We start from the raw sequence: 27,059 nt of genomic DNA on the forward strand, positions 1-27,059 counted from the left end.
TTTTTTCCATACTGTTCCATCCGTTTTTTTGCCATGCGGTTTTCTTTAGAAAAAAACGGATTGAAAACAGTATGGCAAAAACGTGATGTGAACCCAGCCTAATGCGGGCTGCCCACATTGGATTATGAGTATCTGTATATTATTGAAGTACGAGTATCTGTATATTATTTGTATTGAATCCTCAGCATCTCATTGTAAACGTTTTTATAGTGAATTGCCATGGGTTGCAAAGACATGGTGAGTATAAAGTGCAAATAAAGTACAGATAAGTATAAGCCTATGATCCTCCATGCAGGCGACATATAGGATCACCTTAAAATTTATGTTACATGCAATCTATGCACCAATAAAAAACACATAACCAAACCTATAAGTAAAGTGTAGTGAATCTTTATTTAAGTAAACATTATAACAGCTACACCACAAAATATAGTTACAGTGCAAAATTATTTGGCACATGAGAAAAGTTTACAATAAAGTTGCAAGGATTAGTGTGAAGATAAACACCGTACAGATATTTAGTGAGTTATCAACTGGTTAAACAGGCAAAAGAATACCAAGGTTGGAAAATATTGTATACACGAAGAAAAGGAAAGGAACTTTCAAACACTTAAGAACACTGAGCAGATCACTGTGGCTTAGTAAAATACAGCATAGAATAGAATATCACACCAACAATGTATACCATTCATTACAAAGGGAGCCGCTATAGGTACAATTTCTGTATTAGAATACTGCGGACATATTCAGGGCACACCACAAAACACAAAGAAAAGGTGGAACGTGTGCATTGCTCCTGTGATCTAAATCTGGAGATGAGGTTTTCTGTACATGATCTGAATTCTAATAGCAATGAAATAATAGATGGACAAGCTACTGATGGGAGCCTGTATTTGGTAACAGATTCACATGGCAGTTGGGAACCTGATTTGCTCACAGCTCTAAGGCTGATTCCTAAAAGAGGTATACATTAAGGGGGAATTCCCCTCTCGCTACTAGGACGCCATGGCCCTGTCCGGCCTGCTTGCAAATGCTAAAGGTGGTAGAGAAGCTGAAACCAACCAAGTTGGTTGTTTTATTTGCATAATACCCATTGACTTTATTGGGAGTTGCACAAACAACATGGCACCATGAGCTACATTGTTTCAATTAAATTATATTAAAGTCAATGGGTGTCAAATTTAGTAAAACAGCTGGCTGGGCTGTTTTCATGGGGGAAGGGGTCCTCAGACTAGGATTGGAATACCCCTTTTAGGAATGACTTTGTATGCAGTTGCTTAATATTAAGAGATGAACCACCACTTGCTTGGTTCCTAATAGTTTTGGGTGAGTAATGCCCATTTTGGCCCCAGGAAAGAACATTAGCTTATAAATGTTTCTTTTATAGCTACACAAATTGCATTGCCAGATGAAAATACAACATATCTATATGTTAATGGTGCATTGGCAGACAGTGTTTGATGCTGGTTACGTGTTGTTGGCTCTTGGCTAGGAAACATTTCATATACTCGCAGTCAATAATACAATTTGCTACAATCCTGCAAGTGGCCCACTAGCAGGAGACATGAGAGGTGCTGGTTTCATTATTACTGTACATTAAAAGTCAATCACTTTTATGATGGCACAAGATTATTCTCTATGATGTCACAATCTTCGCATAAGGTCTAACATATATGTTTCATGTAACAGAAAAAGTCTTATTGTTGTAGCAGTTCAAGTATCAATGGTATTTTACAAAACAATATACCAGAGAATATAAAGGGGTCATAGGAAAACTACAGATTTTTTTATGTTTAAAACATAATACCAGTTGACCAATCATATAGAAAATGAATGGCACCACACAACAGGAATAGCCGTTTATTTCATTCCATTAGGAATTATGTATAACCTATACAAAACATGTAAGGAAATTCCTGAAGATCTTAAACTGTCTTACAAAAGATCATACTCATCCCACGAATTTTCCTTTACTATATCTTCACAGAAAAGAACACAGGTCGGAATGTAATCTACCACATGGAGTACAGTACCTTCATACAAATCCCATTTACATAACCACAAAGGAAATGGTTTACCTTTTGTAAAACAATCCCGAAATGTATATTTCATGTGACACCTAGGCTGTGTTTAATTCTTTTTAGACATCCAGAGGGAAAAAATATCTTAAATTACATGGGTAAAATTGAGTTGTTGGAACTTCTTCATTCATAACTGGCTGTACAATCTCAATGTTTACTCCATAAAGGCTTGATCATTTCTGTAATTCATGTTTTAAATTTCTATGTGTGTTGCAGCAACCCATACCCTGAAAATATAGGTTGGGTAGACAATGCCTGCAGTCTCCTAGTGAAAACTGTTAAAAAGCTCCAACAAATTCACTAAAATAAGCATAAAGAAAAAGTGGGAAATTGTATGATGCGTCCATCATACAGGGAACTATAGATACTGTGTGAGGGTGAAATTACAAGGGGGGGGGGTAAATGATAATGGATTAGACAGAGTTCTCCAACAATGCTTATGATGGCTCAGTCTGGAATACAAACTACAGCTGTTCAGCGCAGTCCTGACACTTATATGTACAGTAAATCCTCTCTGAAAACACTACTGGCACTAATGTTTCTTCCCCAAAATACACACAGAAGAAAATAATAAAACCTACCATTGCAGTCATCTGAATGTATCAACGTTACATTTGAAATCTAAGTGTCTCTCATATAATGTGCATGACTGTGTTCTTTTATTTTGCAGCTGGCAAAATATTTAGCTATCTGAGTTATCTGCAGATCATTGTAATCTTGAAAATGACCTGACTATCTGTCTCAGATACCATCAGCTGGTCAAGAAACTGCTGAAACGCTTGGAAGAGGAAAATTATAGAATAGAACATGGCTTTTTGTCCTTGAATGGATTCTCTGAAGTTGGCACTCCAACCAGCAGCGGATCATTTTTGGCATGCTGCTCACAGTAGTTCATAAGATCTGCTGCCGCTTTAGAAACCTAAATAAATACATAAAATGTACAAAACAGACAATTATTTAAGTTGTTTCATTCATACAACAGATTAACAACAACGAAAACATCAACTTCAGCACCTATTTCACTATATACCTATAGTATGGGAGACCTAAATTATTTTGCCTATTAATTGACAGAAACATTAATGGGTCAGATAGGAGACTGCAGAGACAATGGTGAATGTGGCCAGCAGTGCTGGCCTGAGCTTTTCAGCAAACTCTGTCTTAGATCAAATAAGTCCCAGTTTAAAAATTCCTTAAAGGGAAACTATAATCAGTTTCACCCGCACTAACATCTTGGTACTGATAACGATATATACCTGTCCCTGATCTGTATTCCCATTGGTTGGGCAGCAGGCTTGGTGTGTGGGCGAAGCTTCAGGATTACTCTGACGTCACTACTGCTGCTTCCCCCAGGCCTGCTTGCAACCGGACCCAGCAAGGAAGCAGCAGCGGTGATGTCAGCATGCTGCTGAAGCTCTGCCCGTGCACCAAGCCTGCCACCTGAACAAGAAAAATAATGGACCAACAGGACTACGAAACGGGGAAAGGTAAGTATCGTAATCATCAGTGTCACCTGCACTACATACCTGTAAAAACAGGATAATGTGGGTGAAACTGATGACAGTTTGATACTGATCTGAAGAAGGGGGTGGCACCCCCAAAACACGTCATCTGTTTTATTGTTTTATCTCCAATAAAATCCTCCAGTGTTTTTGCATTACAAGAATCTCTGGTTCAATTTTTTATTCATCTTCTGGTTACTCGCAGCGCCACTTTAAGGGTCTTCTTTCTGTCTTCTACACCATGTTGCATTTATCAGGACTGGTTCTCCTCCTCCTGGGACCCCGGGCACAGCAGCGGTACCACCATTTGTAACCCACTATTTAGGTTGATTTGCAAGTTTTTCACTTGCTCCAGGTGAGCAGCCACTACCAAGGGGAGCTTTAAACCTCCCAATACCTTTACCTTCCAAGAGGCTAAACAATATCCCACTAAGCACCTTAGCATGGGTATCTCTCTCTCTTTTATTTTCTACAGTAGATAACCAAGAACCAACGACCTCCAGAGTAGGTGGAATAACTTCAGGCGCTGAAAGACCACAGGTAGCAAGTATGTGTGCAAACCGTTTATTCCCAATATGCAACTCAGCCTGATGAAGCGCTAAGACGTGCAACGCGTTGCTACCTGTGGTCTCTCAGCGGCCAAAGTTATTCCACCTACTCTGGAGGTCGTTGGTTCTTGATTCAGCTTTCACATACTCCTGAATGTCTGATCAACTTCTTTGTCATTTGTGAGACAGAAAGCTTTGGCTGTTCAAGCATGCTGGGAGTTGTAGTAGAGCAGTGTTGCCTTAAGTTGTTGCAAAACTAAAACTCCCAGCATGCCCACACATCCTTTTCTGTAGTTTTGCAAGAGCTGGAGGCAAACAGCTGGAGAATACACAGCTCTAAAACAGAGTTTTACAAAGATTGTATCCCCAGCTGTTGAAAAACTACAACTCCCATCATGGGAGTTGTAGTTTAGGAACAGCTGAAGGCTGTAATGGTGCAATGGTGATCTCCTATACTGGATACCAACACACTTTACGGCCAGTATCCAGTATGCTGCAAAATACAGAGTTGTCTGTCTGCATAAAGACAGATGACCCCCTAGTGGCAGCTATTCTCATTTTAGAGTTTTTAGTAAAATTTACGTTATTTTAAAATAAATGTATATTTAAAAAGTCATCTTATCAGTAGTACTAAAACATATAAAATGTTTTACATAATGAGAGTGCCTTTTTAATAATATAATGCAGCATTTTATACTTCAAGGCTTATTGTTCCCATTTTTTGACCTTGAGTCATGTATACAATTCTTACATTTCCTTGAACCCTATACCTGAAACCTGCTGAATTGTTTTCAAACAGGGGTTTGTTAAAATTGTGCTTTTCAGTTTGAAACCACTTTAACCCCTTGGGGACGGAGCCCATTATGACCCTAAGGACGGGAGCATTTTTTGCACATCTGACCACTGTCACTTTAAGCATTAATAACTCTGGAATGCTTTTACTTATAAATTTGATTCCGAGACTGTTTTTTCGTGACATATTCTACTTTATGTTAGTGGTAAATTTTCGGCGATACTTGCATCCTTTCTTGGTGAAAAATTCAAAAATTTCATGAAAAATTAGAAAATTTACCATTTTTCTAACTTTGAAGCTCTCTGCTTATAAGGAATATGGATATTCCAAATAAATTATATATTGATTCACATATACAATATGTCTATTTTATGTTTGCATCAGAAAATTGATGAGTTTTTACTTTTGGAAAACATCAGAGGGCTTAAAAGTTCAGCAACAATTTTCCAATTTTTCGCAAAATTTTCAAAATCGGAATTTTTCAGGGACCAGTTCAGGTTTGAAGTGGATTTGAAGGGTCTTCTGGTTAGAAATACCCCATAAATGACCCCATTATAAAAACTGCACCCCTCAAAGTATTCAAAATGACATTCAGTCAGTGTGTTAACCCTTTAGGTGTTTCACAGGAATAGCAGCAAAGTGAAGGAGAAATTTCTAAATCTTCATTTTTTACACTCGCATGTTCTTGTAGACCCAGTTTTTTAATTTTTACAAGGGGTAAAAGGAAAAAAATCCTCTCAAAATTTGTAACCCAATTTCTCTCGAGTAAGAAAATACCTCATATGTGTATGTCAAGTGTTCGTCGGGTGCAGTAGAGGGCTCAGAAGCGAAGGAGCAACAATGGGATTTAGGAGAGTGAGTTTTTCTGAAATGGTTTTTGGGGGGCATGTCACATTTAGGAAGCCCCTATGGTGCCAGGAAAGCAAAAACCCCCACATCGCACACTATTATGGAAACGACACCCCTCAAGGAACGTAACAAGGGGTACGGTGAGCCTTAACACCCCACAGGTGTTTGACAACTTTTTGTTAAAGTCGGATGTGTAAATGAAAAAAAATATTTTTCCACTAAAATGCTGGTTTTTCCCCAAATTTTACCTTTTTACAAATAGGAGAAAATGCCCCCAAAATTTGTAACCCCATTTCTTCTGAGTATGGAAATACCCCAACAGCTGTCTGGGCATGCTGGGAGTTGTAGTTTTGCAACAGCTGGAGGCACACTGGTTGGAAAACCTTCAGTTAGGTTCTGTTACCTAACTCAGTATTTTCCAACCAGTGAGCCTCCAGCTGTTGCAAAACTACAACTCCCAGCATGCACGGTCTGTCAGTACATGCTGGGAGTTGTAGTTTTGCAACAGCTGGAGGCACACTGGTTGGAAAACCTTCAGTTAGGTTCTGTTACCTAACTCAGTATTTTCCAACCAGTGTGCCTCCAGCTGTTGCAAAACTACAATTCCCAGCATGACTGATCACAGAAGGGCATGCTGGGAGATGTAGTTATGCAACAGCTGGAGGTACGCAACTACAACTCCCAGCATGCCGAGACAGCTGTTTTCTGTGTGGGCATGCTGGAATTTGTAGTTTTGCAACATCTGGAGTGCTACAATTTAGAGACCACTGAACAGTGATCTCCAAACTGTGGACCTCCAGATGTTGCAAAACTACAACTCCCAGCATGCCCAGACAGCAAACAGCTGTGTGGGCATGCTAGGAGTTGTAGTTTTGCAAGATCTAGAGGGCAGTATAGAGATCACTGTGCAGTGGTCTCTAAACTGCAGACCTCCAGCTGTTGCAAAACTACAAATTCCAGCATGCCCACACAGCAAACAGCTGTCTGGGCATGCTGGGAGTTGTAGTTTTGCAACATCTGGAGGGCTACAGTCTAGATACCACTATAGTGGTCTCAGACTGTAGCCCTCTAGATGTTGCTATGCAACTACTCACCGACTTCCTTCGCATCCGGGAGCCGTCCTCTTCTGCCGCACGCCGCTGCAGATCTCCGTCGCCGCCTGCCGATCGCCGTCGCTCCGCTGCCTCTGGAGGGGTAAGTGGACTCCGGCGCCGCTCCTCTTCGTTTTCCCCGTTCTGCCCCGCCTATTGTGGGTGGGCAGGACGGGGAAAACCAAAGTAAACCCCTCCGCCCCTGATCTGCTATTGGTGGTCGCGTCTAGACCACCAATAGCAGGGATAGGAGGGGTGGCACCCGTGCCACCTCACTCCTATCACTACAGGGGGATTGTGGTTGTCTTAGACACCCGCGATCCCCCTTCTGTTCCGGGTCACCGGGTCACCATAGACCCGTAATGATCCGGAATCGGCGCAAATCGCAAGTGTGAATTCACTTGCGATTTGCGCCGATCGCCGACATGGGGGGGGGGGGTGTCTAATGACCCCCCTGGGCATTTGCACGGGATGCCTGCTGATAGATATCAGCAGTCACCCCGGCCCGGTCCCCGCCCGGCGCGCGGCGGGGACTGAAATTCCCACGGGCGTATGGATACGCCCTTCGTCCTTAAGTACCAGGACGCAAGGGCGTATGCATACGCCCTTCGTCCCCAACAGGTTAAAGATTATATTTAGAAATAGCATTATCATCCAACTACATTATATTCCCTAATATAGTGTTATTTATAGACTAATGTGTCACGATAGTCTCTCAGAGCAGTATAATACAAGCAAGTGCACAATGGCGCTATACTTTGCCGATGTCATCTGCATGGCAATGAATCTGAATTCCCCATAGGAAAAGTGTCCACATTTGGTTGAAATCACCAGCCTGCACTGCAGATCACTACTTCGCAGCTTGTCTTAATGCCACTGTAGAATAGATGCATTATGTATGTAATCTAAACTCATTAAGAATACGTAATACAATGAGTGTTGTGAAAATCTATGAAAACGTCCAATTGTCTAGAATTTTAGCAGTAAAATACACTTGATCCCTAAAAACATTGGGGGAAATTTATCAAGGGATTTAGAAGTTTTTTTTTTTTTGCTTAGAAAACTTTTGAGGGTAAGCAAAAAATATCAGCCCTACCTAAGCAATTTTCACTTTTCACTTTGCAGTGGTCGGGAATTTATCAAGTGCGAAAGCCGCATGTAGGCAAAAAAAAAAGTCGCAAACCCCCTTTAAAAAGTCTCAAGTGTAAGCCAGGTCAGACCTGGCTTAAAAAAACTTGCTTTTGACAGCATTTTTGAAAAGTCAATTGCGACTTTTGTGCGACTTTTTGTGCCGCTCCGCTCCCACGGCCACCCGCCTGCATCTACTTCCCGCCTGCTAGCTGGTGCCCCCACAACTCCCAGCATGTCCTCACTGTAGGGGCATGCTAGGAGTTGTAGTCCTCCAACAGCTAGCAGGCAGGTGGCAGATGTGGGTGGGTGGCTAGGGAGCAAAGCCGGCTCACTCACAGAAATATGAAAGTACGGCAATGTAATTTCATATTTCTTACCTGGAGCCCTGATCACGGCTCTGGCGTGAAATATGAAATTACATTGCCGTACTTTCACATTTCTGTGAGCCGGCCGGCTTCACTCCCCACCACCCACCCGCATCTGCCACCTGCCCCTGCTACACAACTACGACTCCCAGCATGCCCTTGCAGTAAGGACATGCAGGCAGTTGTAGTCCTGCAGAGGGGGTGGGTGACAAGCTTTTCATCTGCCCCTGCTGCACGACTATGACTCCCAGCATGCCCTTACCGTGAGGACATGCTGGGAGTTGTAGTCATGCAGCACAGGCTGGAGATATGCGGGTGGGTGACAATAAAAGTACTAACCTATTTTCCGTGTTTTTTTTCTTCTCATTTCAGATCCGTATTTCTTGTGGACTACTTTGGATTCGGTGGACTACGTCGATGACCAGCGTTTGTTTGTTTAATGTTAATAAAATAGTTAAACAGGGCTTGTGGGGGAGTGTTTTTTGGAATAAAAGTTTTATTAAACGTGAGTTTTAAAAAAAATGTACTTTACAGGCTTAGTAGTGGAAGCTGTCTTATAGACGGAGTCCATTACTAAGTCAGGGCTTAGCCTTAGCCCCCAAGACAGCTAGCGCTAACCCACAATTATTACCCCGGTACCCACTGCCACAGGGGTGGCGGGAAGAGCCTGTACCAACAGGTACAAAAATGGCGCGCCTAGGCGTTAACAGGCTGGCTTTATTTAGGCTGGGGAGGGCAAGTAACAATGGTCCTCGCCCACCCTGGTAACGTCAGGCTGTTGCTGCTTGGTTGTTATCTGGCTGTGAATAAAAATACGGGGAACCTTATGCGTTTTTTTTTATATATATATTTAATTATTTATGAAAAAAACACATAGGGCTCCTTATATTTTCATTCTCAGCCAGATACCAACCAAGCAGCAACAGCCTGACGTTACCAGGGTGGGCGAGGACCATTGTTACTGGCCCTCCCCTGCCTAAATAACACCAGCCTGTTAACACGTAGGCCAGGAGAGCGATTTTTGATGCTTCGGGCCTGTTGGTACTGGCTCTTCCCAGCACCCCTGTGGCGGTGGGTACCGGGGTAATGATTGGGGGTTAGCGCTAGCTGTTTTGGGGGCTAACACTGAACCCCAGCTTAGTAATGGACTCCGTCTATAAGACAGCTTCCACTACTAAGCCTGTAAAGTAAAAAAATAAAAAATAAACACATGTTAAAAAAGCTTTTATTTCAAAAAACACTCCCCAACAAGCCCTCGTTAACCATTTAAATAATATTAAACCAAAAGACGCTGGTCATTGTACTCCACCAAATATTAAGTAATCTTTTGCATACACGGATCTGAAATAAGAAGAAAAACAAACAAACAAAAATGGGTTAGTACATTTAGGGGGAAAAAGTGGTAAATAAAATGTAATAAACATATATATATATATATATATATATATATCACATTTTTTCAGAGCTGCGACTTGAGGTGGGATTGCAAAGTGGTGTTCTGAAGTAATTTTTTGGTTTTTGCTTGGTAAAAAATGGTATTCAAAAGTGATTTATTGTTTTTTGCTTATGTAAGCCAAATTTATCAACCCCCTGTGATAGTATGCACACATAAGCAAAACCAAAAAAAAAAAAAAAATTACTACAGAACTCGCTTACCAAAGCAACAATGATAATTGTCCCCTATCGTGGGGAAACCTGCTGATGAAATCTGTCTGTAATTTCCGTATTTAAAAAGCATTGTATGGGTCTAGTAGTCAATATGTGCTTACATGTTCCCACTGCAGTACATCACATGTGTACTTTCATGTCAACCACAATAAGAGTTGAGCTTTATCTCTGGTATGAGTGTAATAGAGTGGTAAAGATCACCTTCTTCTAGTAGCCAGTGTCTCTTTTTCTGTACAGGTTGTCCATTACTCATATAAAATACTGAACATAAAGAAGCACAAGATGACACACACAGAACTCAGTGTACAGTACCTCCACAAGGAAATGCACTGGTGACTGAGGACAGGAGTAAAGAAACATATCTACTAGTGTTCATCACTGGCATTCTTGTCATACAGTTACAGTTATCCAATAGAGGTTACTGTGCAAACAGGACTTGTAAGGTCTCCCAGATGGCCAGTTAATCCGTCAAGATCAAATATGATTAAACCGGCAAAATCCCTTAACCCTGCAATACTGAGGCTTATAACAGTAGGATCATCTCAGCTGACATTCAGCCCGAACAAAAAGATAATAAAGGTGTTAAGTATACCTTGATTCTCTCTATACCAGCCTCAATACGGAGTTGCTCCACCAGCTTCCGAGCTTGCGCTATGTTGTTAGAGGTTGACATTATCTGCCATCAGATCTTTATCCACAAATTGAAGAAATGTCTGTAAGAAGAATGGGATATTGATAAATCTCCAAATGACCACAGACAGGCAGTTTAATGTAGACTACGGACTAATACAGCATTTGTGGCCAATTTTGATTGCAGAAAGAAAAAAAGTACCAGTGCTAGTTGGGTTCTGTAGTCAGACAAGAAATTCTTACAAATCGACTACATGTACACATAGGAAAGAGACCTCTCTCTGGAGTTTTTAGACATTTAGATCTATTATAATGAATGAATACTGTACCAAGAGGATAAATAGTAAGTCGCAACAGGTGACATACAACTGAATTTTATTACAGACAAAAATACACATGAACAATAATTATTTTCTAAAGTTGGGTTAAAGGACAATATTTTGCAATGGATGCATTGAAACAAATCCAAGTTTATCGTAACACTTTTCAACTGGATATGTGAACTAGTTATATGGTTGCTAACTACATATATCTGAATATATAAAATTTTATATGGTGCAATACCATCTTCTAGCATGAAAAACTTGATAATTGTTAGGCCCCTTTTGCCCAACAAGTTGCAACTTTTTCCAATTTCATACTGATCGTGCCATTTTCCTAAAAAGTGAGCAGTGTTACATAGTTAGTATGGTTGAAAAAAGACATACGTCCATCCAGTTCAATCGAGGAGGTGAAGGGAAGAGGCCTACCAAAGCTCAACACGGGTGTAAATAATAGAAAATAATTTTCATAGAGTATAGCAGAAATCTCTGCCAGTTCATGGATGGCATAAATTGTGGAGCAAAAACAGTCAAAGATGCACCATATTTATTAGGAGGCCTCATAAAGCGTAAGATTGTGAGTTCCTTGTGATCTTCAGCTCTAGCGTGGGTGAAAGCCCAGCAAAGCTCTGTGCACAAGCCCTTTCCTTATGAACTTGTGCACAGAACTTTGCTGAGCATGGCAAGGTTGCCTCGGCAACTGCATTGCACCTCCCATAGACTTGCATTGAGGGGGCGTGGTCTGACGTCATGAGGAGGCGTTGCCGACCCCCACAGCGCACACAGCGTTCAGAACTAAATGTTCTGAACACTGGCCAGTGGAGTACCCCTTTAAGGACCCAGCCAATTTTCATTCTTACCTCTTCCCATTCTAGAAATCATAACGCATTCAATTGTGCACCTACAGACCATTTGAGGGCTTGTTTTTTGCATCACCAATTGTACTTTGTAGTGACATTACTTATTATATAACATGATTTGTGGCAAAACAAAAAAAAAACTTATTTGTGGGGTGAAATAAAAAAAAAAAAACATTTAGATTTTTAGGACTTTCGATTCTACGCAGTGCACTTTTTGGTAAAAATGACACCTTATCATTATTCAGTAGGTCCATATGGTTACAAGGATACACGATTTATATAGGTTTGATTTTTATTTTACTTCTTAAATAAATCATAACTACATGCACCAAAATTTATATATTTAAAATGGTCATCTTCTGACCCCTATAACTTTTTTATTTTTCTGCATACAGGGCTATATGAAGGCTCATTTTTTGCACAGTGGTTTGTAGTTTTTATCGGTACCATTTTTGTTTTACCGGTTGCCGTCTAAGGACGAGCTGGCTCATCCTGAGACGGCAACCGTTGTATGGCGCGGGCTCCCAACTCGAGCCCGCATCATACCGGCCGGCCCACAGCTGATTCCTGTAGCTGGGGGTTGGCGTTAATAGCCGACATGCGGTGATTGCCGCGGCTGGCTATTAACCCTTTAGATCGCCACTGTCAAAGTTGACATTGGCGTCTAAAGGGACATTTAAACCATCCCTGGTGGTCCAGTGGGGTGTTTTAAAAAACACCCATTAACCCCTTCCTTATTAAAAGTTTAAATCACCCCCCTTTTCCCAAATTCCATATAAAAAATATGTAACTAGGGATCGACCGATGTCGGTTTTTTAGGGCCGATACCGATAATCTGTGGCCTTTCAGGCCGATAGCTGATCGGTATAAGTTTTTTTAGGGCCGGTATAAGTTATCGGCTATTTCTCCACCCCCCAAGAAGCCGCTGCAGATCATTGATTTAGAGCGGGCGCTTTAATTCAATGAACTGCAGCAGCTTTGGCTAAATCAGAGACCACCGCCGCCACCCGCTTCTCTCCCCCTGCCTGTCCGGGGGTCCTCCCAACCACAGCCGCTGCCCCCCAGCCATCCCCCCCTACCCCCGCACACCGCCCCTGCCCCATTGCCTCCCCTATCCACGATTTTATAATTACCTGTTCCCGGGGTCAGGGGTCCCCGTTACTTCTGGCTCCCGTCCTGAGCTGTCACTGTGCGCACTGAAGGTGACGTCACGTTGAGGACGTCACTGCTCAGCGTAACGCAGGACGCAGCAGGAGCCAGAAGTAGCGCGGGCCCCAGACCCCGGGAAGAGGTAATTATAAAACCGGGGATAGGGGAGGCAATGGGGGCGGCGTGCGGTGCGGTGGGGGGATGCTATGTGCGGTGGGGGGGCAGGGGGCGGTGCGGGACAATATCGGATTTTCGGCAAAGTAATTGCCAGTACCGATAACGTCAAAAATCGTGAATATCGGCCGATAATAAACATATGTAGCATCGCCACATGCATAAATGTCTGAACTATAAAAATATATCATTAGTTAAACCGCATGGTCAATGGAATAGGTGCAAAAAAATTCCAAAGTCCAAAATTGCGTATTTTTGGTCACTTCTTACATCATGAAAAAAAAGCAATTAATAAGTCCGATCAGTACAAATGGTACTGCTAAAAACTTCAGATCACGGCGCAAAAAATGAGCCCTCATATCGCCCCATACGCGGAAAAATAAAAAAGTTATAGGGGTCAGAAGATGCCAATTTTAAACGTATTAATTTTCCTGCGTGTAGTTATGATTTTTTCCAGAAGCACGACAAAATCAAACCTATATAAGTAGGATATCATTTTAACCGTATGGACCTACAGAATAAAGAGAAGGTGTCATTTTCACCCAAAAATGTACTGTGTAGAAACGGAAGCTTATTCACATTTATTTTTTTTAACACTTTTTACTTTATTTTTTAGCCCCCCTGCAATCTCTTGATTGCATACACTGAAATAGTGCCATAGCATAGCATTGATCAGTGTTATCGGTGCTCTGCTGTTCTAGCCTGCATGGCTGGCTGGGAGCAGCAGAAGACAGATCGGACGGAGAGGAGGCAGGTAAGGGCCCTCCCACCGTTCTTTCTGCTATGCTGAACTGCCGGGATGCTTTCACCTTCACTTTAGACACCGCAATCAACTTTGATTGCGGCGTCTAAAGGGTTAATGCCAGGTATCGGCCAGATCGATGATTCCCGGCTTTAACCTTGGGTCCTGGCTGCTGATATATGATGGGTTTAATGTACGCTCAGCCCGTGAGCATGTTTTAAATGCTGGTAATGGGACCAGGGCGTGCAAGTACGCCCTGCGTTCTTAAGGACTCGAGCGCAAGGGCGTAAATGTTGAAAGGTTAAAACAGGAACAGGTTGAAAATGGTTTGCTAGAAAGGTGGAGTTCCTACAAAAGAGGGCCAGTATTCACAATATAAATGTACATAAATAAAAAGCTATCAAATAAAATCTCTCCCAGTCAAGTAAATTCTCAAAGAGGAGCTTTTTTTTTGGAAAGGATTAGCTATATACTGAGAACCTGGAGAGGAGATCTGTGGCACGTTACACCTATACCATATTTTAAACTCTTTCTAAATAAGGTTCTGATTACAATAGCGTTTTTATATTTCTGTTAGGGGTTCTGATTTATTTCACTGCAAGAAAAATAGCGCCTGTGGCGTTAGTTATAATTCCTGAAGGACTCTATCATGAGCCAATGTGGATTCATCTCAAATAGTCATAACAGTAATGTAAACAGAGCCCTATTCTATTGATATAGTTGCATAACTGCAAAAAAGTAACGGCAAATGCAACACTAAAACTAAATCAGTTCAAAGCAGAAATTATCAATTTAGTGAAATGGAGGAACCATACAATGGCCCTGATTTACTAAGAGTGGAGAATAGTTTTCTTTGTAATTTTTTTTCCCTGACAGGTATTTTCCCATGGTATTTACAAACTTTTCCCTAAATTTGGGCTTTTTTTTCTTCCATAACTGCTGAGCTGTCGGGTTTTTAGAGCTCAAATCCACCACATTAGTAAATTTATGGGGATTTTTCAAAAGTGTTGGGGCCATGCCCCTTTCCCCGACAGTCACACATCTTTTTCGGGTTTTCTGAGTAAAATAGAAAGTTGGTCGGGTTTTTAGATTTCTTTTGTCCACAAATTTTGGTGCACAGTGCATGCGACACAATTTGGGCGCAAAACCAGAGGAACAACAGTCAGATCACATTAGTTAATGACCCCCAATGGGTTAAATCATTAGAACTAATGCAAAAGGATAGGCAACTCCCCACTTTTCCAAGGTACAACATGTACAGTATTTTATCCACACAGCACTGCACGGTCTCACTTTTCCAGTCAGACTGATGTATAAAGCAACCTGTGGTTTGGATATTGGCATAGATGAACAGGTGTGGGCTTTATTACTGTGATGCACAATTGGGAAGACTTGCCTCACAACATTGTCAATGGAATCTGATCCAACATACTTTTTACACATTCTCCACCTTTCCAAACAAACTGTAAATGTTAGTTAGTCATTTGCATGCGCTGAAGTTAAATAAAGAAAAAACTTGCCGAGACATGCTGGGGCTGCAGTGGCATCAACGCCTAGAAATAATGACGTGGTCACATAGCTATGTGACAGTAAAATGCCACCTTGTAGGCTTTCTCTTTTCTCATTTTCTAATGACAGGAAGTTTTGTAAAGATGTGCTGCAGCTGAATGCCACACATAGTTCTCAGTGCTACGCAGCAGATAAACAAATTAATACCTGCTCTGACACGTGAGAATATATTTATAATGTACATGTGCACAGACAACAACAATATAGCACTTTGTGCACACAGATATTTTAAGGCGATGCAAATGCTCAGGATTATAGCTGCCCAGAAGAAATAGTCCTACAAACTAATCTGCAGCTCTGGTTCCCGACTGCAGGGAAAAAGGGGGCTGCTCAGTACTTATGGAGGGGGGTGGCTTTCTTTAACCCCTTAAGGACTCAGCCCATTTGGACCTTAAGACTAAGACAATTTTATTTTTACGTTTTCGTTTTTTCCTCCTCGCCTTCAAAAAATCATAACTCTTTTATATTTTCATCCACAGACTAGTATGTGGCTTGTTTTTTGCATGACAAGTTGTTCGTTGTAATGCCGTCACTCACTTTACCATAAAATGTATGGCGCAACCCAAAAAATACTATTTGTGTGGGGAAATTTAAAAGAAAACCGCAATTTTGCAAATTTTGGAAGGTTTTGTATTCACGCCGTACAATTTACAGTAAAAGTGACATGTGTTTTTTATTCTCTGGGTCAATACGATTAAAATGATACCCATGATTATACACTTTTCTATTACTGTTGCGCTTAAAAAAATCGCAAACTTTTTAACCAAATTAGTACGTTTAAAATCCCCCTATTTTGAAGACCTATAACTTAATTTTTCTGTATAAGCAGTGGTATGAGGGCTAATTTTTTGCGCCGTGATCTGTACTTTTTATTAATACCATATTTGCTTATACAAAACTTTTATTACATTTTTTTATAAATTTTTGGGGGAATAAAATGTTCTAAAAAAGCTGCTATTTTGGACTTTTTTTTTTTTTTTTTTTTTTTACGTTCACGCCGTTCACCGTACGGGATCATTTACACTTTATTTTAATAGTTCGGATATTTACGCACGCGGAAATACCAAATATGTATATAAGATAATTTTTTTACACTTTATGGGGTAAAATAGGGAAAATGGGACAATTTACGTTTTTATTGGGGGAGGGGGTTTTTCACATTTTTTTAACATTATTTTTCTACTTTTTTTTACTTTTATTTTTACACTCTTATAGTCCCCATAGGGGACTATTTATTGCAATCACTCGATTGCCAATACTGTTCAGTGCTATGTATAGGACACAGCACTGATCAGCATTATCGGTCATCTTCTGCTCTGGTCTGCGGTAAGGCAGATTAGAGCGGAAGACTCCCGGAAGGCAGCAGAGCCAGGTGAGAGGACCTCCGTCTGCCGTGCAGGATGATCGGATCGCTGCGGGCGATCCGATCATCCTTTTAAGTGACCGCGATGCTGCAGATGCCGTGATCTGTATTGATCACGGCATCTGAGGGGCTAATGGCGGACATCCGCGGGATCGCAGGTGTCCGCCATTACCGGCGGGTCCCTGGCTGCGATCCACAGCCGGGACCTGCCGCGCATGATGCCGGCATCGCTCCGATGCCCGCGGTTATGCACAGGATGTAAATGTACGTCCTGGTGCGCTAAGTACCACATCACCAGGACGTACATTTATGTCCTGCGTCGTTAAGGGGTTAATATCTTTTAGTGCTATTTTGTGTCAGTTTTCTTATTATTGTGCCATACATTTGGGGGTGTATGACAAGAAGAAAACCAAGTTATGTCACCCTGGCAACCCAACCTGAACTGCATCTCTTCATGCCAAACTGTCAAGCATATTATATAAAACAACTCTTTTTTAGAGTGTTCAGCTATCTATGACAGCCAACCACCTAGCCTGCTCCATTGCATTGTAAGTGCACAATGGCCTGAGGTTAAAAGGGGTACTCCGGTGTAAACATTATTTTTTTTTTTATATCAACTGGTACCAGAAAGTTTAACAGATTCGTAAATGATTTCTATTTAAAAATCTTAATCCTTCCAGTACTTGTCAGCTGCTGTATTCTCCACAGGAAATTCTTTTCTTTTTGAATTTCTTTTCTGTCTGACCACAGTGCTCTCTGCTGACACATCTGTCCATGTCAGAAACTGTCCAGAGCAGGAGAGGTTTGCTATGGGGATTTACTTTTGCTCTGGACAGTTCCTGACATGGACAGAGGTGTCAGCAGAGTTCACTGTGGTCAGAGAGAAAAAAAAAATCAAAAAGAAAAGAATTTCCTCTGTAGTATACAGCAGCTGATGAGTGCTGGAAGGATTAAGATTTTTAAATGGAACTTTCTGGCACCAGTTCTTTAAAAGAAATTATTCCACCGAAGTACCACTTTAAAGCCTAAAAGTCCACACAGCTAAGTTCACACATAGGGGAGAATTAATTAGGTGTCCTAGTGTCCGCTCTATTTTAGCTCAAAAAAGGTTTGGCAGGTTTGGCGTGCGTGCAACAAATTCATCAAGTGTCAAACAGTATTTGATGAATTTTTTTGCATGGCAAGTCATGCTGTCAAATTAGATGACTTTTTAGGGCTAGTAGGAGTTAGCCAGAGATAAATAATGGGCATTGTGCCAAAGAAACACATAATAAATCACTAACCACTGAACAAAGTGCTTTTTTTGTGTACTTTATTTACCCATGTTTCAAGAGGCAAGGTTTCAATGGACTCTTGCCATCTTTCTCAAGCATGCAGTGCATTACAAGTGTCACATATTTATGTGGTTTCACATCAATTACAAATCATTATCATCAATCAAATATCAAAACTGTGGAAAATCAATACAAATAGTGCATTTGATACACTTGGGTATGATGATGTTTACAGATTATAAAAAATATATACAAAGAGCAATATACACTATTTTGTACATATGGATGATATATATATCAGAGAAGTGTTTTGATTAATTTTTTGAATGCATGATTTGTATTGCTTTTTCACTGTTTTGATATATACTGTACACTGATTGATGATAACGATTTGCAATGATTTGTAATTGATGTGAAATAACATAAATACGTGACACTTGTAATGCACTGCATGCTTGAGAAAGATGGCGAGAGGTCATTGAAACATTTCATCTTAAAACATGGGTGAATAAAGTACACATTTTTTTCACCTTACTTGGAGTGTTGCAGATCCATTCTGTGCTACAGTGGGGATCAAAAGTTTGGGCACCCCAGGTAAAAATTTGTATTAATGCGCATAAAGAAGCCAAGGAAAGATGGAAAAATCTCCAAAAGGCATCAAATTACAGATTAGACTTTCTTATAATATGTCAACATAAGTTAGATTTTATTTCCATCATTTACACTTTCAAAATAACAGAAAACAAAAAAAATGGCGTCTGCAAAAGTTTGGGCACCCTGCAGAGTGTAGTGCTGTACACTTGTACAGTGTACTGTATAGTATCTTATATATATACAAATATATAAGACAAAAGTCTTCCAGTTCTTTGAGATTTCTGGGCTGTCTGTCACACACTGCTCTTTTAAGGTCTATCCATAGATTTTCAATTATGTTGAGGTCAGGAGATTGTGAAGGCCATGGCAAAACCTTCAGTTTACACCTCTTGATGTAATCCCCCGTGGATTTACAAGGTGTGTTTAGGATCATTATCCATTTGTAGAAGCCATCCTCTCTTTAACTTCAGCTTTTTCACAGATGGCGTCAAGTTAGCATCCAAAATTTGCTGACATTTTATTGAATCCATTTTTCCTTCTACTCGTGAGATGTTCCCTGTGCCACTGGCTGCAATACAACCCCAAAGCATGATTGATCCGCCCCCATGCTTAACAGTTGGACAGAGGTTCTTTTCATTAAATTCTGTTCCCCTTCTTCTCCAAATGTAGCTTTGCTCATTCAGGCCAAAAAGTTCAATTTTCACCTCATCGGTCCACAGAACTTGTTTCCAAAATGCATCAGGCTTGTCTATATGTTCATTTGCAAAGTTCAAATGCTGATTTTTGTGGCGAGGACGTAGAAGAGGTTTTCTTCTGATGACTCTTCCATGAAGACCATATTTGTACAAGTATCTCTTTATAGTGGAATAGTGTACCACAACTCCAGTGTCTGCCAGATCTTTCAGGAGGGATTGTGCAGTCAAACGTGGGTTTTGAATTGTTTTTCCTGCGAGCTGTTCTGTCTGATATTTTTCTTGGTCTTCCAGATCTTGCTTTAAATTCCACTGTTCCTGATGACTGCCATTTCTTAATTACATTCTGAACAGAGGATATTGACATCTGAAAACGTTTTGCTATCTTTTTGTAGCCTTCTCCAGCTGTGTGAGCGTCAACTATTTTCAGTTTCAGATTTCTAGACAACTGCTTAGAAGAACCCATGGTGCTGATTGTTGGGGTAAGGTCAGATGAGTCTGGGCATTTAAAACCTTTGAGATTGACATCACCTGGTCTTCCCAGATGATGATTAAGAACAATCCATGACACTGGCAGGTCTCAGCTTTGCAAAGGGGGCAGTGCATGCTATAAATTCTGCAGGGTGCCCAAATTTTTGCAGACGCCATTTTTTAGTTTTCTGTTATTTTGAAAGTGTAAATTATAGAAATAAAATCTAACTTTTGTTGACAAATTATAGAAAGTCTAATTTGTAATTTGATGCCTTTTGGAGATTCTTACATCTTTCCTTGGCTTCTTTATGCACATTAATACAAATTTTTACCTGGGGTTCTCAATCTTTTGATCCCCACTGTATATATATTATTTCAGTATAGTATATTGCGTTATGTAAAGTGATATCTTAGTTTGGATGTTTTCATTGATGACATGGTATTTTTATTCACTTTGTTATGTTTTTCTTTTTCTCTGCTTTATGGTTATTATAAAATCTTTCAATAAAAAATAAAATTAAAGACATACAAAGAAAATTCATCTACACGCTGCAGGAATATTCTGTGTGTTAAAAAAAAAAGTCCATGTACATTTTTGGCTGCAAAGAGCTGCAGTTTTGCCCACTGACTTCAAAGAGGAAGTAAAAATCTGCAGTCAAACCCTTTGTGTTGCAGCTTTTGCTGTGGATTACCTACTTCTGTGGTGAGGGAAGCCTGACCATGAGAGTGGCAGATTGTGAATATAAAAATGTTTAAGGTTTTATATAGCCATGATATGGAATGCATTCTCTGGCAGATTTCCCTGCAGATTTAGGTTGGGTTTCCATTTTTTTTTTTTTTGCAAAAATGCAGATAAAAACGCTGATTCTGATTTTGTGAAAAAACGCTGTGGCCAGATGTTAGCTGCAAGCCAATAGGGAACTGCAAAATGCCATATCCATTTTTTTTAAATCCTTTTGACGTTTTTAAAAAATGACCTTTTGTTGAGACTTTTTTGCGGGATAATCTTAGCGTTTTCCTCCCATAGAAGTCTACGGGAGTGAAAAAACACCAAGGTAAACACCATGTGGGTTTTAACTTTGGCGTTTTTACAGGCTGTTTTTATTATTTTTTGGACTTTAGCGATCCAAAAAAGTGATGGAGATACCTTTTTTATAAAAATTTCGTAGGGTACCATTAAAAATAATAATAAAAAAGATACAGTAGTAATGGAACAAATAGTATTTAACGAAATGTTATCTTTTTTATAACAACATTTTAATTAATTTTTAAACAGGGATCAATTTATGTGGGAGGGTAGGGCACTAAAAATGTAGTCAACAATAATAAAAATGTAGTGCGTATGTGTTTTTCACTTTTACCTTTTTTTTATGTAGTACTACAATTCGCAGCATGGAACACTGTTCCATGATGGGAGTAGTAGTACCTGTACTAATTGACAGATCGCCCATTTCACTTCTGACACCCATTGCGATCCTTCTGTATAATTTATAGACGCTCTTCTATGGTCCCCTGCACTGACGTATATATACACCTATTCATATTTCCCGCAGAGAGTTGTGATTGGCCAGATGGTTCCAGCCAACCACGACACTCTGTAGGAAATATGAATAGGTGTATATATATGGCAGTGCAGGGGACCACAGAAGAGCGTCCGTCTGCATCTATACATTATACAGGACGATCGCGTGCCAGGAGTGACACTTGCTGAGATCTGTCTATTAATGCAGGTACTACAGCTCCCAGCATTGAGCAGAGTGTACTCCATGTTGGGAACAATAGTACCTGCAGTTAAGGACAGATCACAGCGGGTGTCACTCCTGACACCCACTGCAAGCATCCTTTATCCCTGAGATGCGGAGCGGCATTCTCTTGTGCTCGCATCTCTGCTCTGTACTCTGGCCGGCCACTCACTCATTCATATTTCCCTCAGAGAACGGTGATTGGCTGCCACCATCCGGCCAATCCCCACTCTGGGCGAAAAATATGAATGAGTGATGTGAATTTCTATTCACATCACTGGCCGGCCGGAGTATAGAGCAGAGATGTGAGCGCTGTATAGAGCCGCTCCGCATCTCTGCTATATTATGGACAATCGCATCGAGTGTCAGAAGTAACATCCAGGGCGATCTGTCTATTAGTAAAGGAACTACTACTCCCATCATGGAACAAGGTGTTCCATGCTGGGAGTAGTAGTAGTACTTAAAAAAATATTAAAAAAAAAGTGAAAAATACACACACACACATTTTAATTATTGTAGGCTACATTTTAGTCCCTTGCCAGCCCACATAAATTGATCCCCGTTTAAAAATTAATCTAAATTTTGTTATATTTTTCCATTCCTACAGCATCCTTTTTATTTATTTATTTAGGTACCCAACACATTTTGAAAAAAACACCAAAAAGACAAAAAATTTCCACTCAAAGGGAAAAACACCCTGGCGTTTAAAAAAAAAAAAAAAAAAAAAAAGTGGAAACCTTGCCTTAGAGTAAAATCTGACCCGTGTCACAGGGTGATTATTGGCCGTGTAAAAAGGCCAGCGATTAGCATATGAACAAGTAAATGCATTCCCTATGTAATATGGGGACGCGCAGCGTATGCATGGTGGAAGCCATTCATTTATGTGGCCCTTCTCGCTTGTTGATCAAGCCTTGTACCAGCCTCTTTAAACCCTTAACGACCAAGGACGTATATCTACGTCCTTGGCCAGCTCCCGCAATATAACGCGGGGTAACGCGGTGACCCCACGTCATATCGGGTCGGTCCCGGCATGTATCTGATGCCGGGACCCGGGGGTTAATAGAGCGCGGCAGGGATTGCGGTGCCGCGCGCTATTAACCCTTTAGACGCGGCGTTCAAAGTTGAACGCCGCGTCTAAACCGAAAGTGGAAGTTGCCCGGCTTCTCAGCGGGGCTGATCGGGACTAACGCAGTGAAAATGCGGTCTCCCGATCAGCTGGGACACGAGCAGAGGTCCTCTTACCTGCCTCCGGCGTGTCCCCTCAGTGATTGATTGCTCCAAGCCTGAGATTCAGGCTTGAGCAATCGACCGCCGATAATCCTGATCACTGCAAAGCTATGGCTTTGCAGTGAACAGGGTATAAGATCAGTGTGTGCAGTGTTATAGGTCCCTATGGGAGCTATAACACTGCAAAAAAAAAAAAAAAAGTGTAAAAAAAAAGTTAATAAATGTGATTTAACCCTTTCCTTAATAAAAGTTCAAATCACCCCCCTTTTCCCATAAAAAAAAACACCATGTAAATAAAAATAAATATAAACATATGTGGTATTGCCGCGTGCGTAAATGTCCGAACTAAAAAAAAATATCATTAATTAAACCACACGGTCAATGGCGTACGCGCAAAAAAAATTCCAGATTCCAAAGTAACGTATTTTTGGTCGCTTTTTATATAATGAAAAAATGAATAAAAAGCGATCAACAAGTCCGATCAATCCAAAAATGGTACCGCTAAAAACTTCAGATCACAGCGCAAAAAAGCCCTCATACCCCCCCATATGCGGAAAAATAAAAAAGTTATAGGGGTCAGAAGATGACAATTTTAAACGTATACATTTTCCTGCATGTAGTTATGATTTTTTACAGAAGTACGACAAAATCAAACCGATATAAGTAGGGTATCATTTTAATCGTATGGACCTACAGAATAAAGATGAGGTGTCATTTTTACCGAAAAAATGTACTGCGTAGAAACGGAAGCCCCCAAAAGTTACAAAATGGCGTTTTTTTTTCAATTTCGTCGCACAATGATTTTTTTTCCGTTTCGCCGTAGATTTTTGGGTAAAATGACTGATGTCACTGAAAAGTAGAATTGGTGGCGTAAAAAATAAGCCATCATATGGATTTTTAGGTGTAAAATTGAAAGGGTTATGATTTTTAAAAGGTGAGGAGGAAAAAACGTAAGTGCAAAAACGGAAAAACCCGTGGTCCTTAAGGGGTTAAATCTGATATAGGGCCATTAGTCTTGAAGGTTAAAATGTATTTATAATTAAATCTAGGCTACTACATGTACTGCTAGTTAAGAACTAGAGATGAGCGAACTTAACAGTAAATTCGATTCGTCACGAACTTCTCGGCTCGGCAGTTGATGTATTTTTCTGCGTAAATTAGTTCAGCCTTCAGGTGCTCCGGTGGGCTGGAAAAGGTGGATACATTCCTAGGAAAGAGTCTCCTAAGACTGTATCCACCTTTTCCAGCCCACGGGAGCACCTGAAAGCTGAACTAATTTATGCAGGAAAAGTCATCAACTGCCGAGCCGAAAAGATTGTGACGAATCGAATTTACCGTAAGTTCGCTCATCTCTATTAAGAACATTTGCAGTACAATTCTATTACAAAAACCCATTCACAATGCAGCTGAAAACAATCCACAGCAGATTTCACCTGCTACAATGGAAAGTGCATTCCTTGTAAGAATTCCTTGTCAACCTGCTTTGGGTTTTAAAGTGTGCCTGAGTTTTCACCAATAATTGAAAAAGCACACTGGTCTTACATGAATAGTGTTTTTGTTACCCTAGGTTGTTATTATGTTTTTAGATGTCATACTATAGCACACACAGCATTGAAAGTGCTACACTAGCCTTTCACTTTATAGAATTGGCTCGGAACATTCACAATTGTTTCTGTATGGAATTTCTCCCACTATCAATGGTGACCATGGTATAGTAAAAATGACAACCTGGTGTTATATATGTATAATTAGGTAACCTGCAAAAAGCTCTTTTTACCCCGCAAATTGTACTTTGTAATGACATCACTTATTTTACCATAAAATATGGAGACTGGAGGGTCCCAACCTGCCTCTATGTTGTCTGATTAGTGCTTTAAAGGAGTACTCCGCCCTTAGACATTTATTCCTCTATCCCGCCCACTTGTGATGTCACGCCCCGCCCCTCAATGCAAGTCTATGGGAGAGGGCATGACAGCCGCCATCCCCCACCCCCCCATAGACTTGCACTATGGGGATGACGCGTGACGAAGGGGCGGGCTGTGACATTACAATACTCTGGCCCCTGCTCGCTCCATGCACCAGATGACAGGGGTGCTGCAGGAGAGATCGCAGGGGTTCCCAGGGGCGGGACCCTCGTGATCAGACATCTTATCCCCATCCTTTGGATAGGGGATAAGATGTCTAGGGGCAGAGTACCCCTTTAATGCACCAGATGACATAGAGGCAGGTAGGGACCCTCCAGTCGCCATATCAGCTGACAGGCACCCAGCAATTTTGCAGTAGTGAAGTCAATCAACAGCATTTTGGCGGTTTTAGATGCCGCATTAACTAAAGTGTTAATGCTGGACATCAGCGTGGTGGGTGATGTCCAGCATTAATAGGGTCCAACCTGCTGATGGCTTTATAAACTGGTAGCAGGCGCAGGGCGTATATACTGTCTGGATGACAACTGGGCAATGAAGGTCACTTATACCCACTCAGGGAAGGTGGAGTGGCATGGTAAAGTTATGCAAGTTAAAACACTCAGTTCCCAAAAGGCAGAGGAGTTGGAGGCTACAAATCCAAAATATACCACCACATCTACAGTGTTAGGTAATGCACAGTCAGAAGACTTCCACACACCACACTATTTGTGTCTGTTCTTCACACTCAAAAGGATACTAACAAATTTGGAAGCACACAATTAGGTGAGATCCCTCGATCACAACTTAATATTACCACAACACTCTATATGTAAATGGATCCTATTGAGGTTAATATGAGTTGTGCACAGAGGTATACAAACTAGCCTTCTAGTGGTGGCAACAGTGAACTGATTTTTTTTTTTTTCAGCTGCAGTTATGTAAATAAGGAAACCTTCCAGGTGCTCAGCTGATTTCTGCAGGTCTGGCTTCTGAAAATCCTGGCATCCTAACTGGAAAATCTGTGGCTGACCTCACATTTTCCCTGGTAATGTTCACCATCTAACTTAAGGCCAGGGGACAAGTGCAATTTTCTAATGTAAGCAATTGCAAAACCTATTGGTTTGCATGCTTTACAACATATCAAGAGTTTTTGTACCTGACAGTGCCCATTTAAGTACTTGGACGTCAGGGTGTACCTGTACGCCCTTGTTCCTTAAATACTTAAAGAACAAGGGCGTACAGGTACGCCCTAATGTCCGGGTACTTAAATGGGTACTGTCAGATACAAAAACTTTTGTTTTTAATACTGAAAAAGCCAAGTCAAACAACTGCCCCCCCCCCCCTGCCTGCTTGGACACATACTAGTCCTGCTGTGTCCATGCATCATCACCTATGTCATGGACACACTTCCTTGATTTACAGCTGTGAGTGCAGGGCTCACACTGGAGGAAAAATCCTCCCACTGCCAGCTTGTGTCCCGCTACTGTCAGTGAGGACAAGCTGGGAGTTGTAGTTTTGCTAATGCTAGGGGAGATGTGAGCACACAGCATACTGCCCCCTTCCTTTTTGTGAAAAGTTTTTTAAAGTGACAGCCCTCTAATTATGAACTTTTCAAGAGAACATGAACATAGGTGCCAGATGTAGAAGGCTAGTAGGGTATGTCAGCTACCTGACTCCTTATAGGATGGTTCATCATTATGGGGTTTACCTTTCCATACAGAGCAAGGTGTCAACTATTGTTTAGGTGAGTTAGGCTTCTTTCATACTGCCGTTTTGACACAGCAGTGCAATGCACGTCAAAGAAACGGGAGAATAGCACGAGAAAAAATACATCATGCAACATCTTTTTCTCCAGCTACTCCCGTTAAAAAAACAACAGCGCCCAATGGACCCCATAACAGTTAATGGAATCTGTCGGGATCCGTTGTTGCCAATTGCGCCCGGTCCGGATAACGGACGTTAAAGGCATAACTTTTTTTTTTTTTAAAGAACCTAATGGGCGTTTTCCAACGGCACAAGGGCACAACGGCAGTGAAAGACCCAAACAACAGTACATAGCAACACGCACATGGCAGGGGTTGCTTTCCCATGTCACCAGGAATGCTCGCTCAGTAAAACCAAGATCTTAATGAATGCTCACATGGATCCTTATCTGTATGTTACATATTCATGTACCAAAGCAACTCATTTCACAGGGAGAGGTTATTGGTAGTCACTTGATGTCTGCTTCTATCCAACACAGTGCACTTGCTGCATCAGGCGATGAGTCAAGCCTCCGGTATGTGTAGCCTCTCAGCAGTTTCACCTGCAGGACTGCTTC

General features: G+C 41.0%; 1 protein-coding gene across 2 annotated transcripts in view; it reads right to left on the reverse strand.

Moving 5' to 3' along the window:
* Positions 1 to 368: 368 nt before the first annotated feature.
* Positions 369 to 27,059, reverse strand: part of GNG7 (G protein subunit gamma 7) — a 72,337-nt gene continuing 45,646 nt past the window's right edge. For both annotated transcript variants that reach the window (XM_056575047.1, XM_056575053.1), the window contains exons 2-3: positions 10,621 to 10,741; positions 369 to 3,000 (exon numbers count right to left, since the gene is read on the reverse strand). In XM_056575047.1, the coding sequence (XP_056431022.1) occupies positions 2,875 to 3,000; positions 10,621 to 10,701 (207 nt within the window). In that variant the 5' untranslated portion in view covers positions 10,702 to 10,741 and the 3' untranslated portion in view covers positions 369 to 2,874. The remainder of the gene's footprint in view (positions 3,001 to 10,620; positions 10,742 to 27,059) is intronic.

The sequence above is a fragment of the Hyla sarda genome, chromosome 1 (genome assembly GCF_029499605.1).
Source record: "Hyla sarda isolate aHylSar1 chromosome 1, aHylSar1.hap1, whole genome shotgun sequence".
NCBI lineage: Eukaryota > Metazoa > Chordata > Amphibia > Anura > Hylidae > Hyla > Hyla sarda.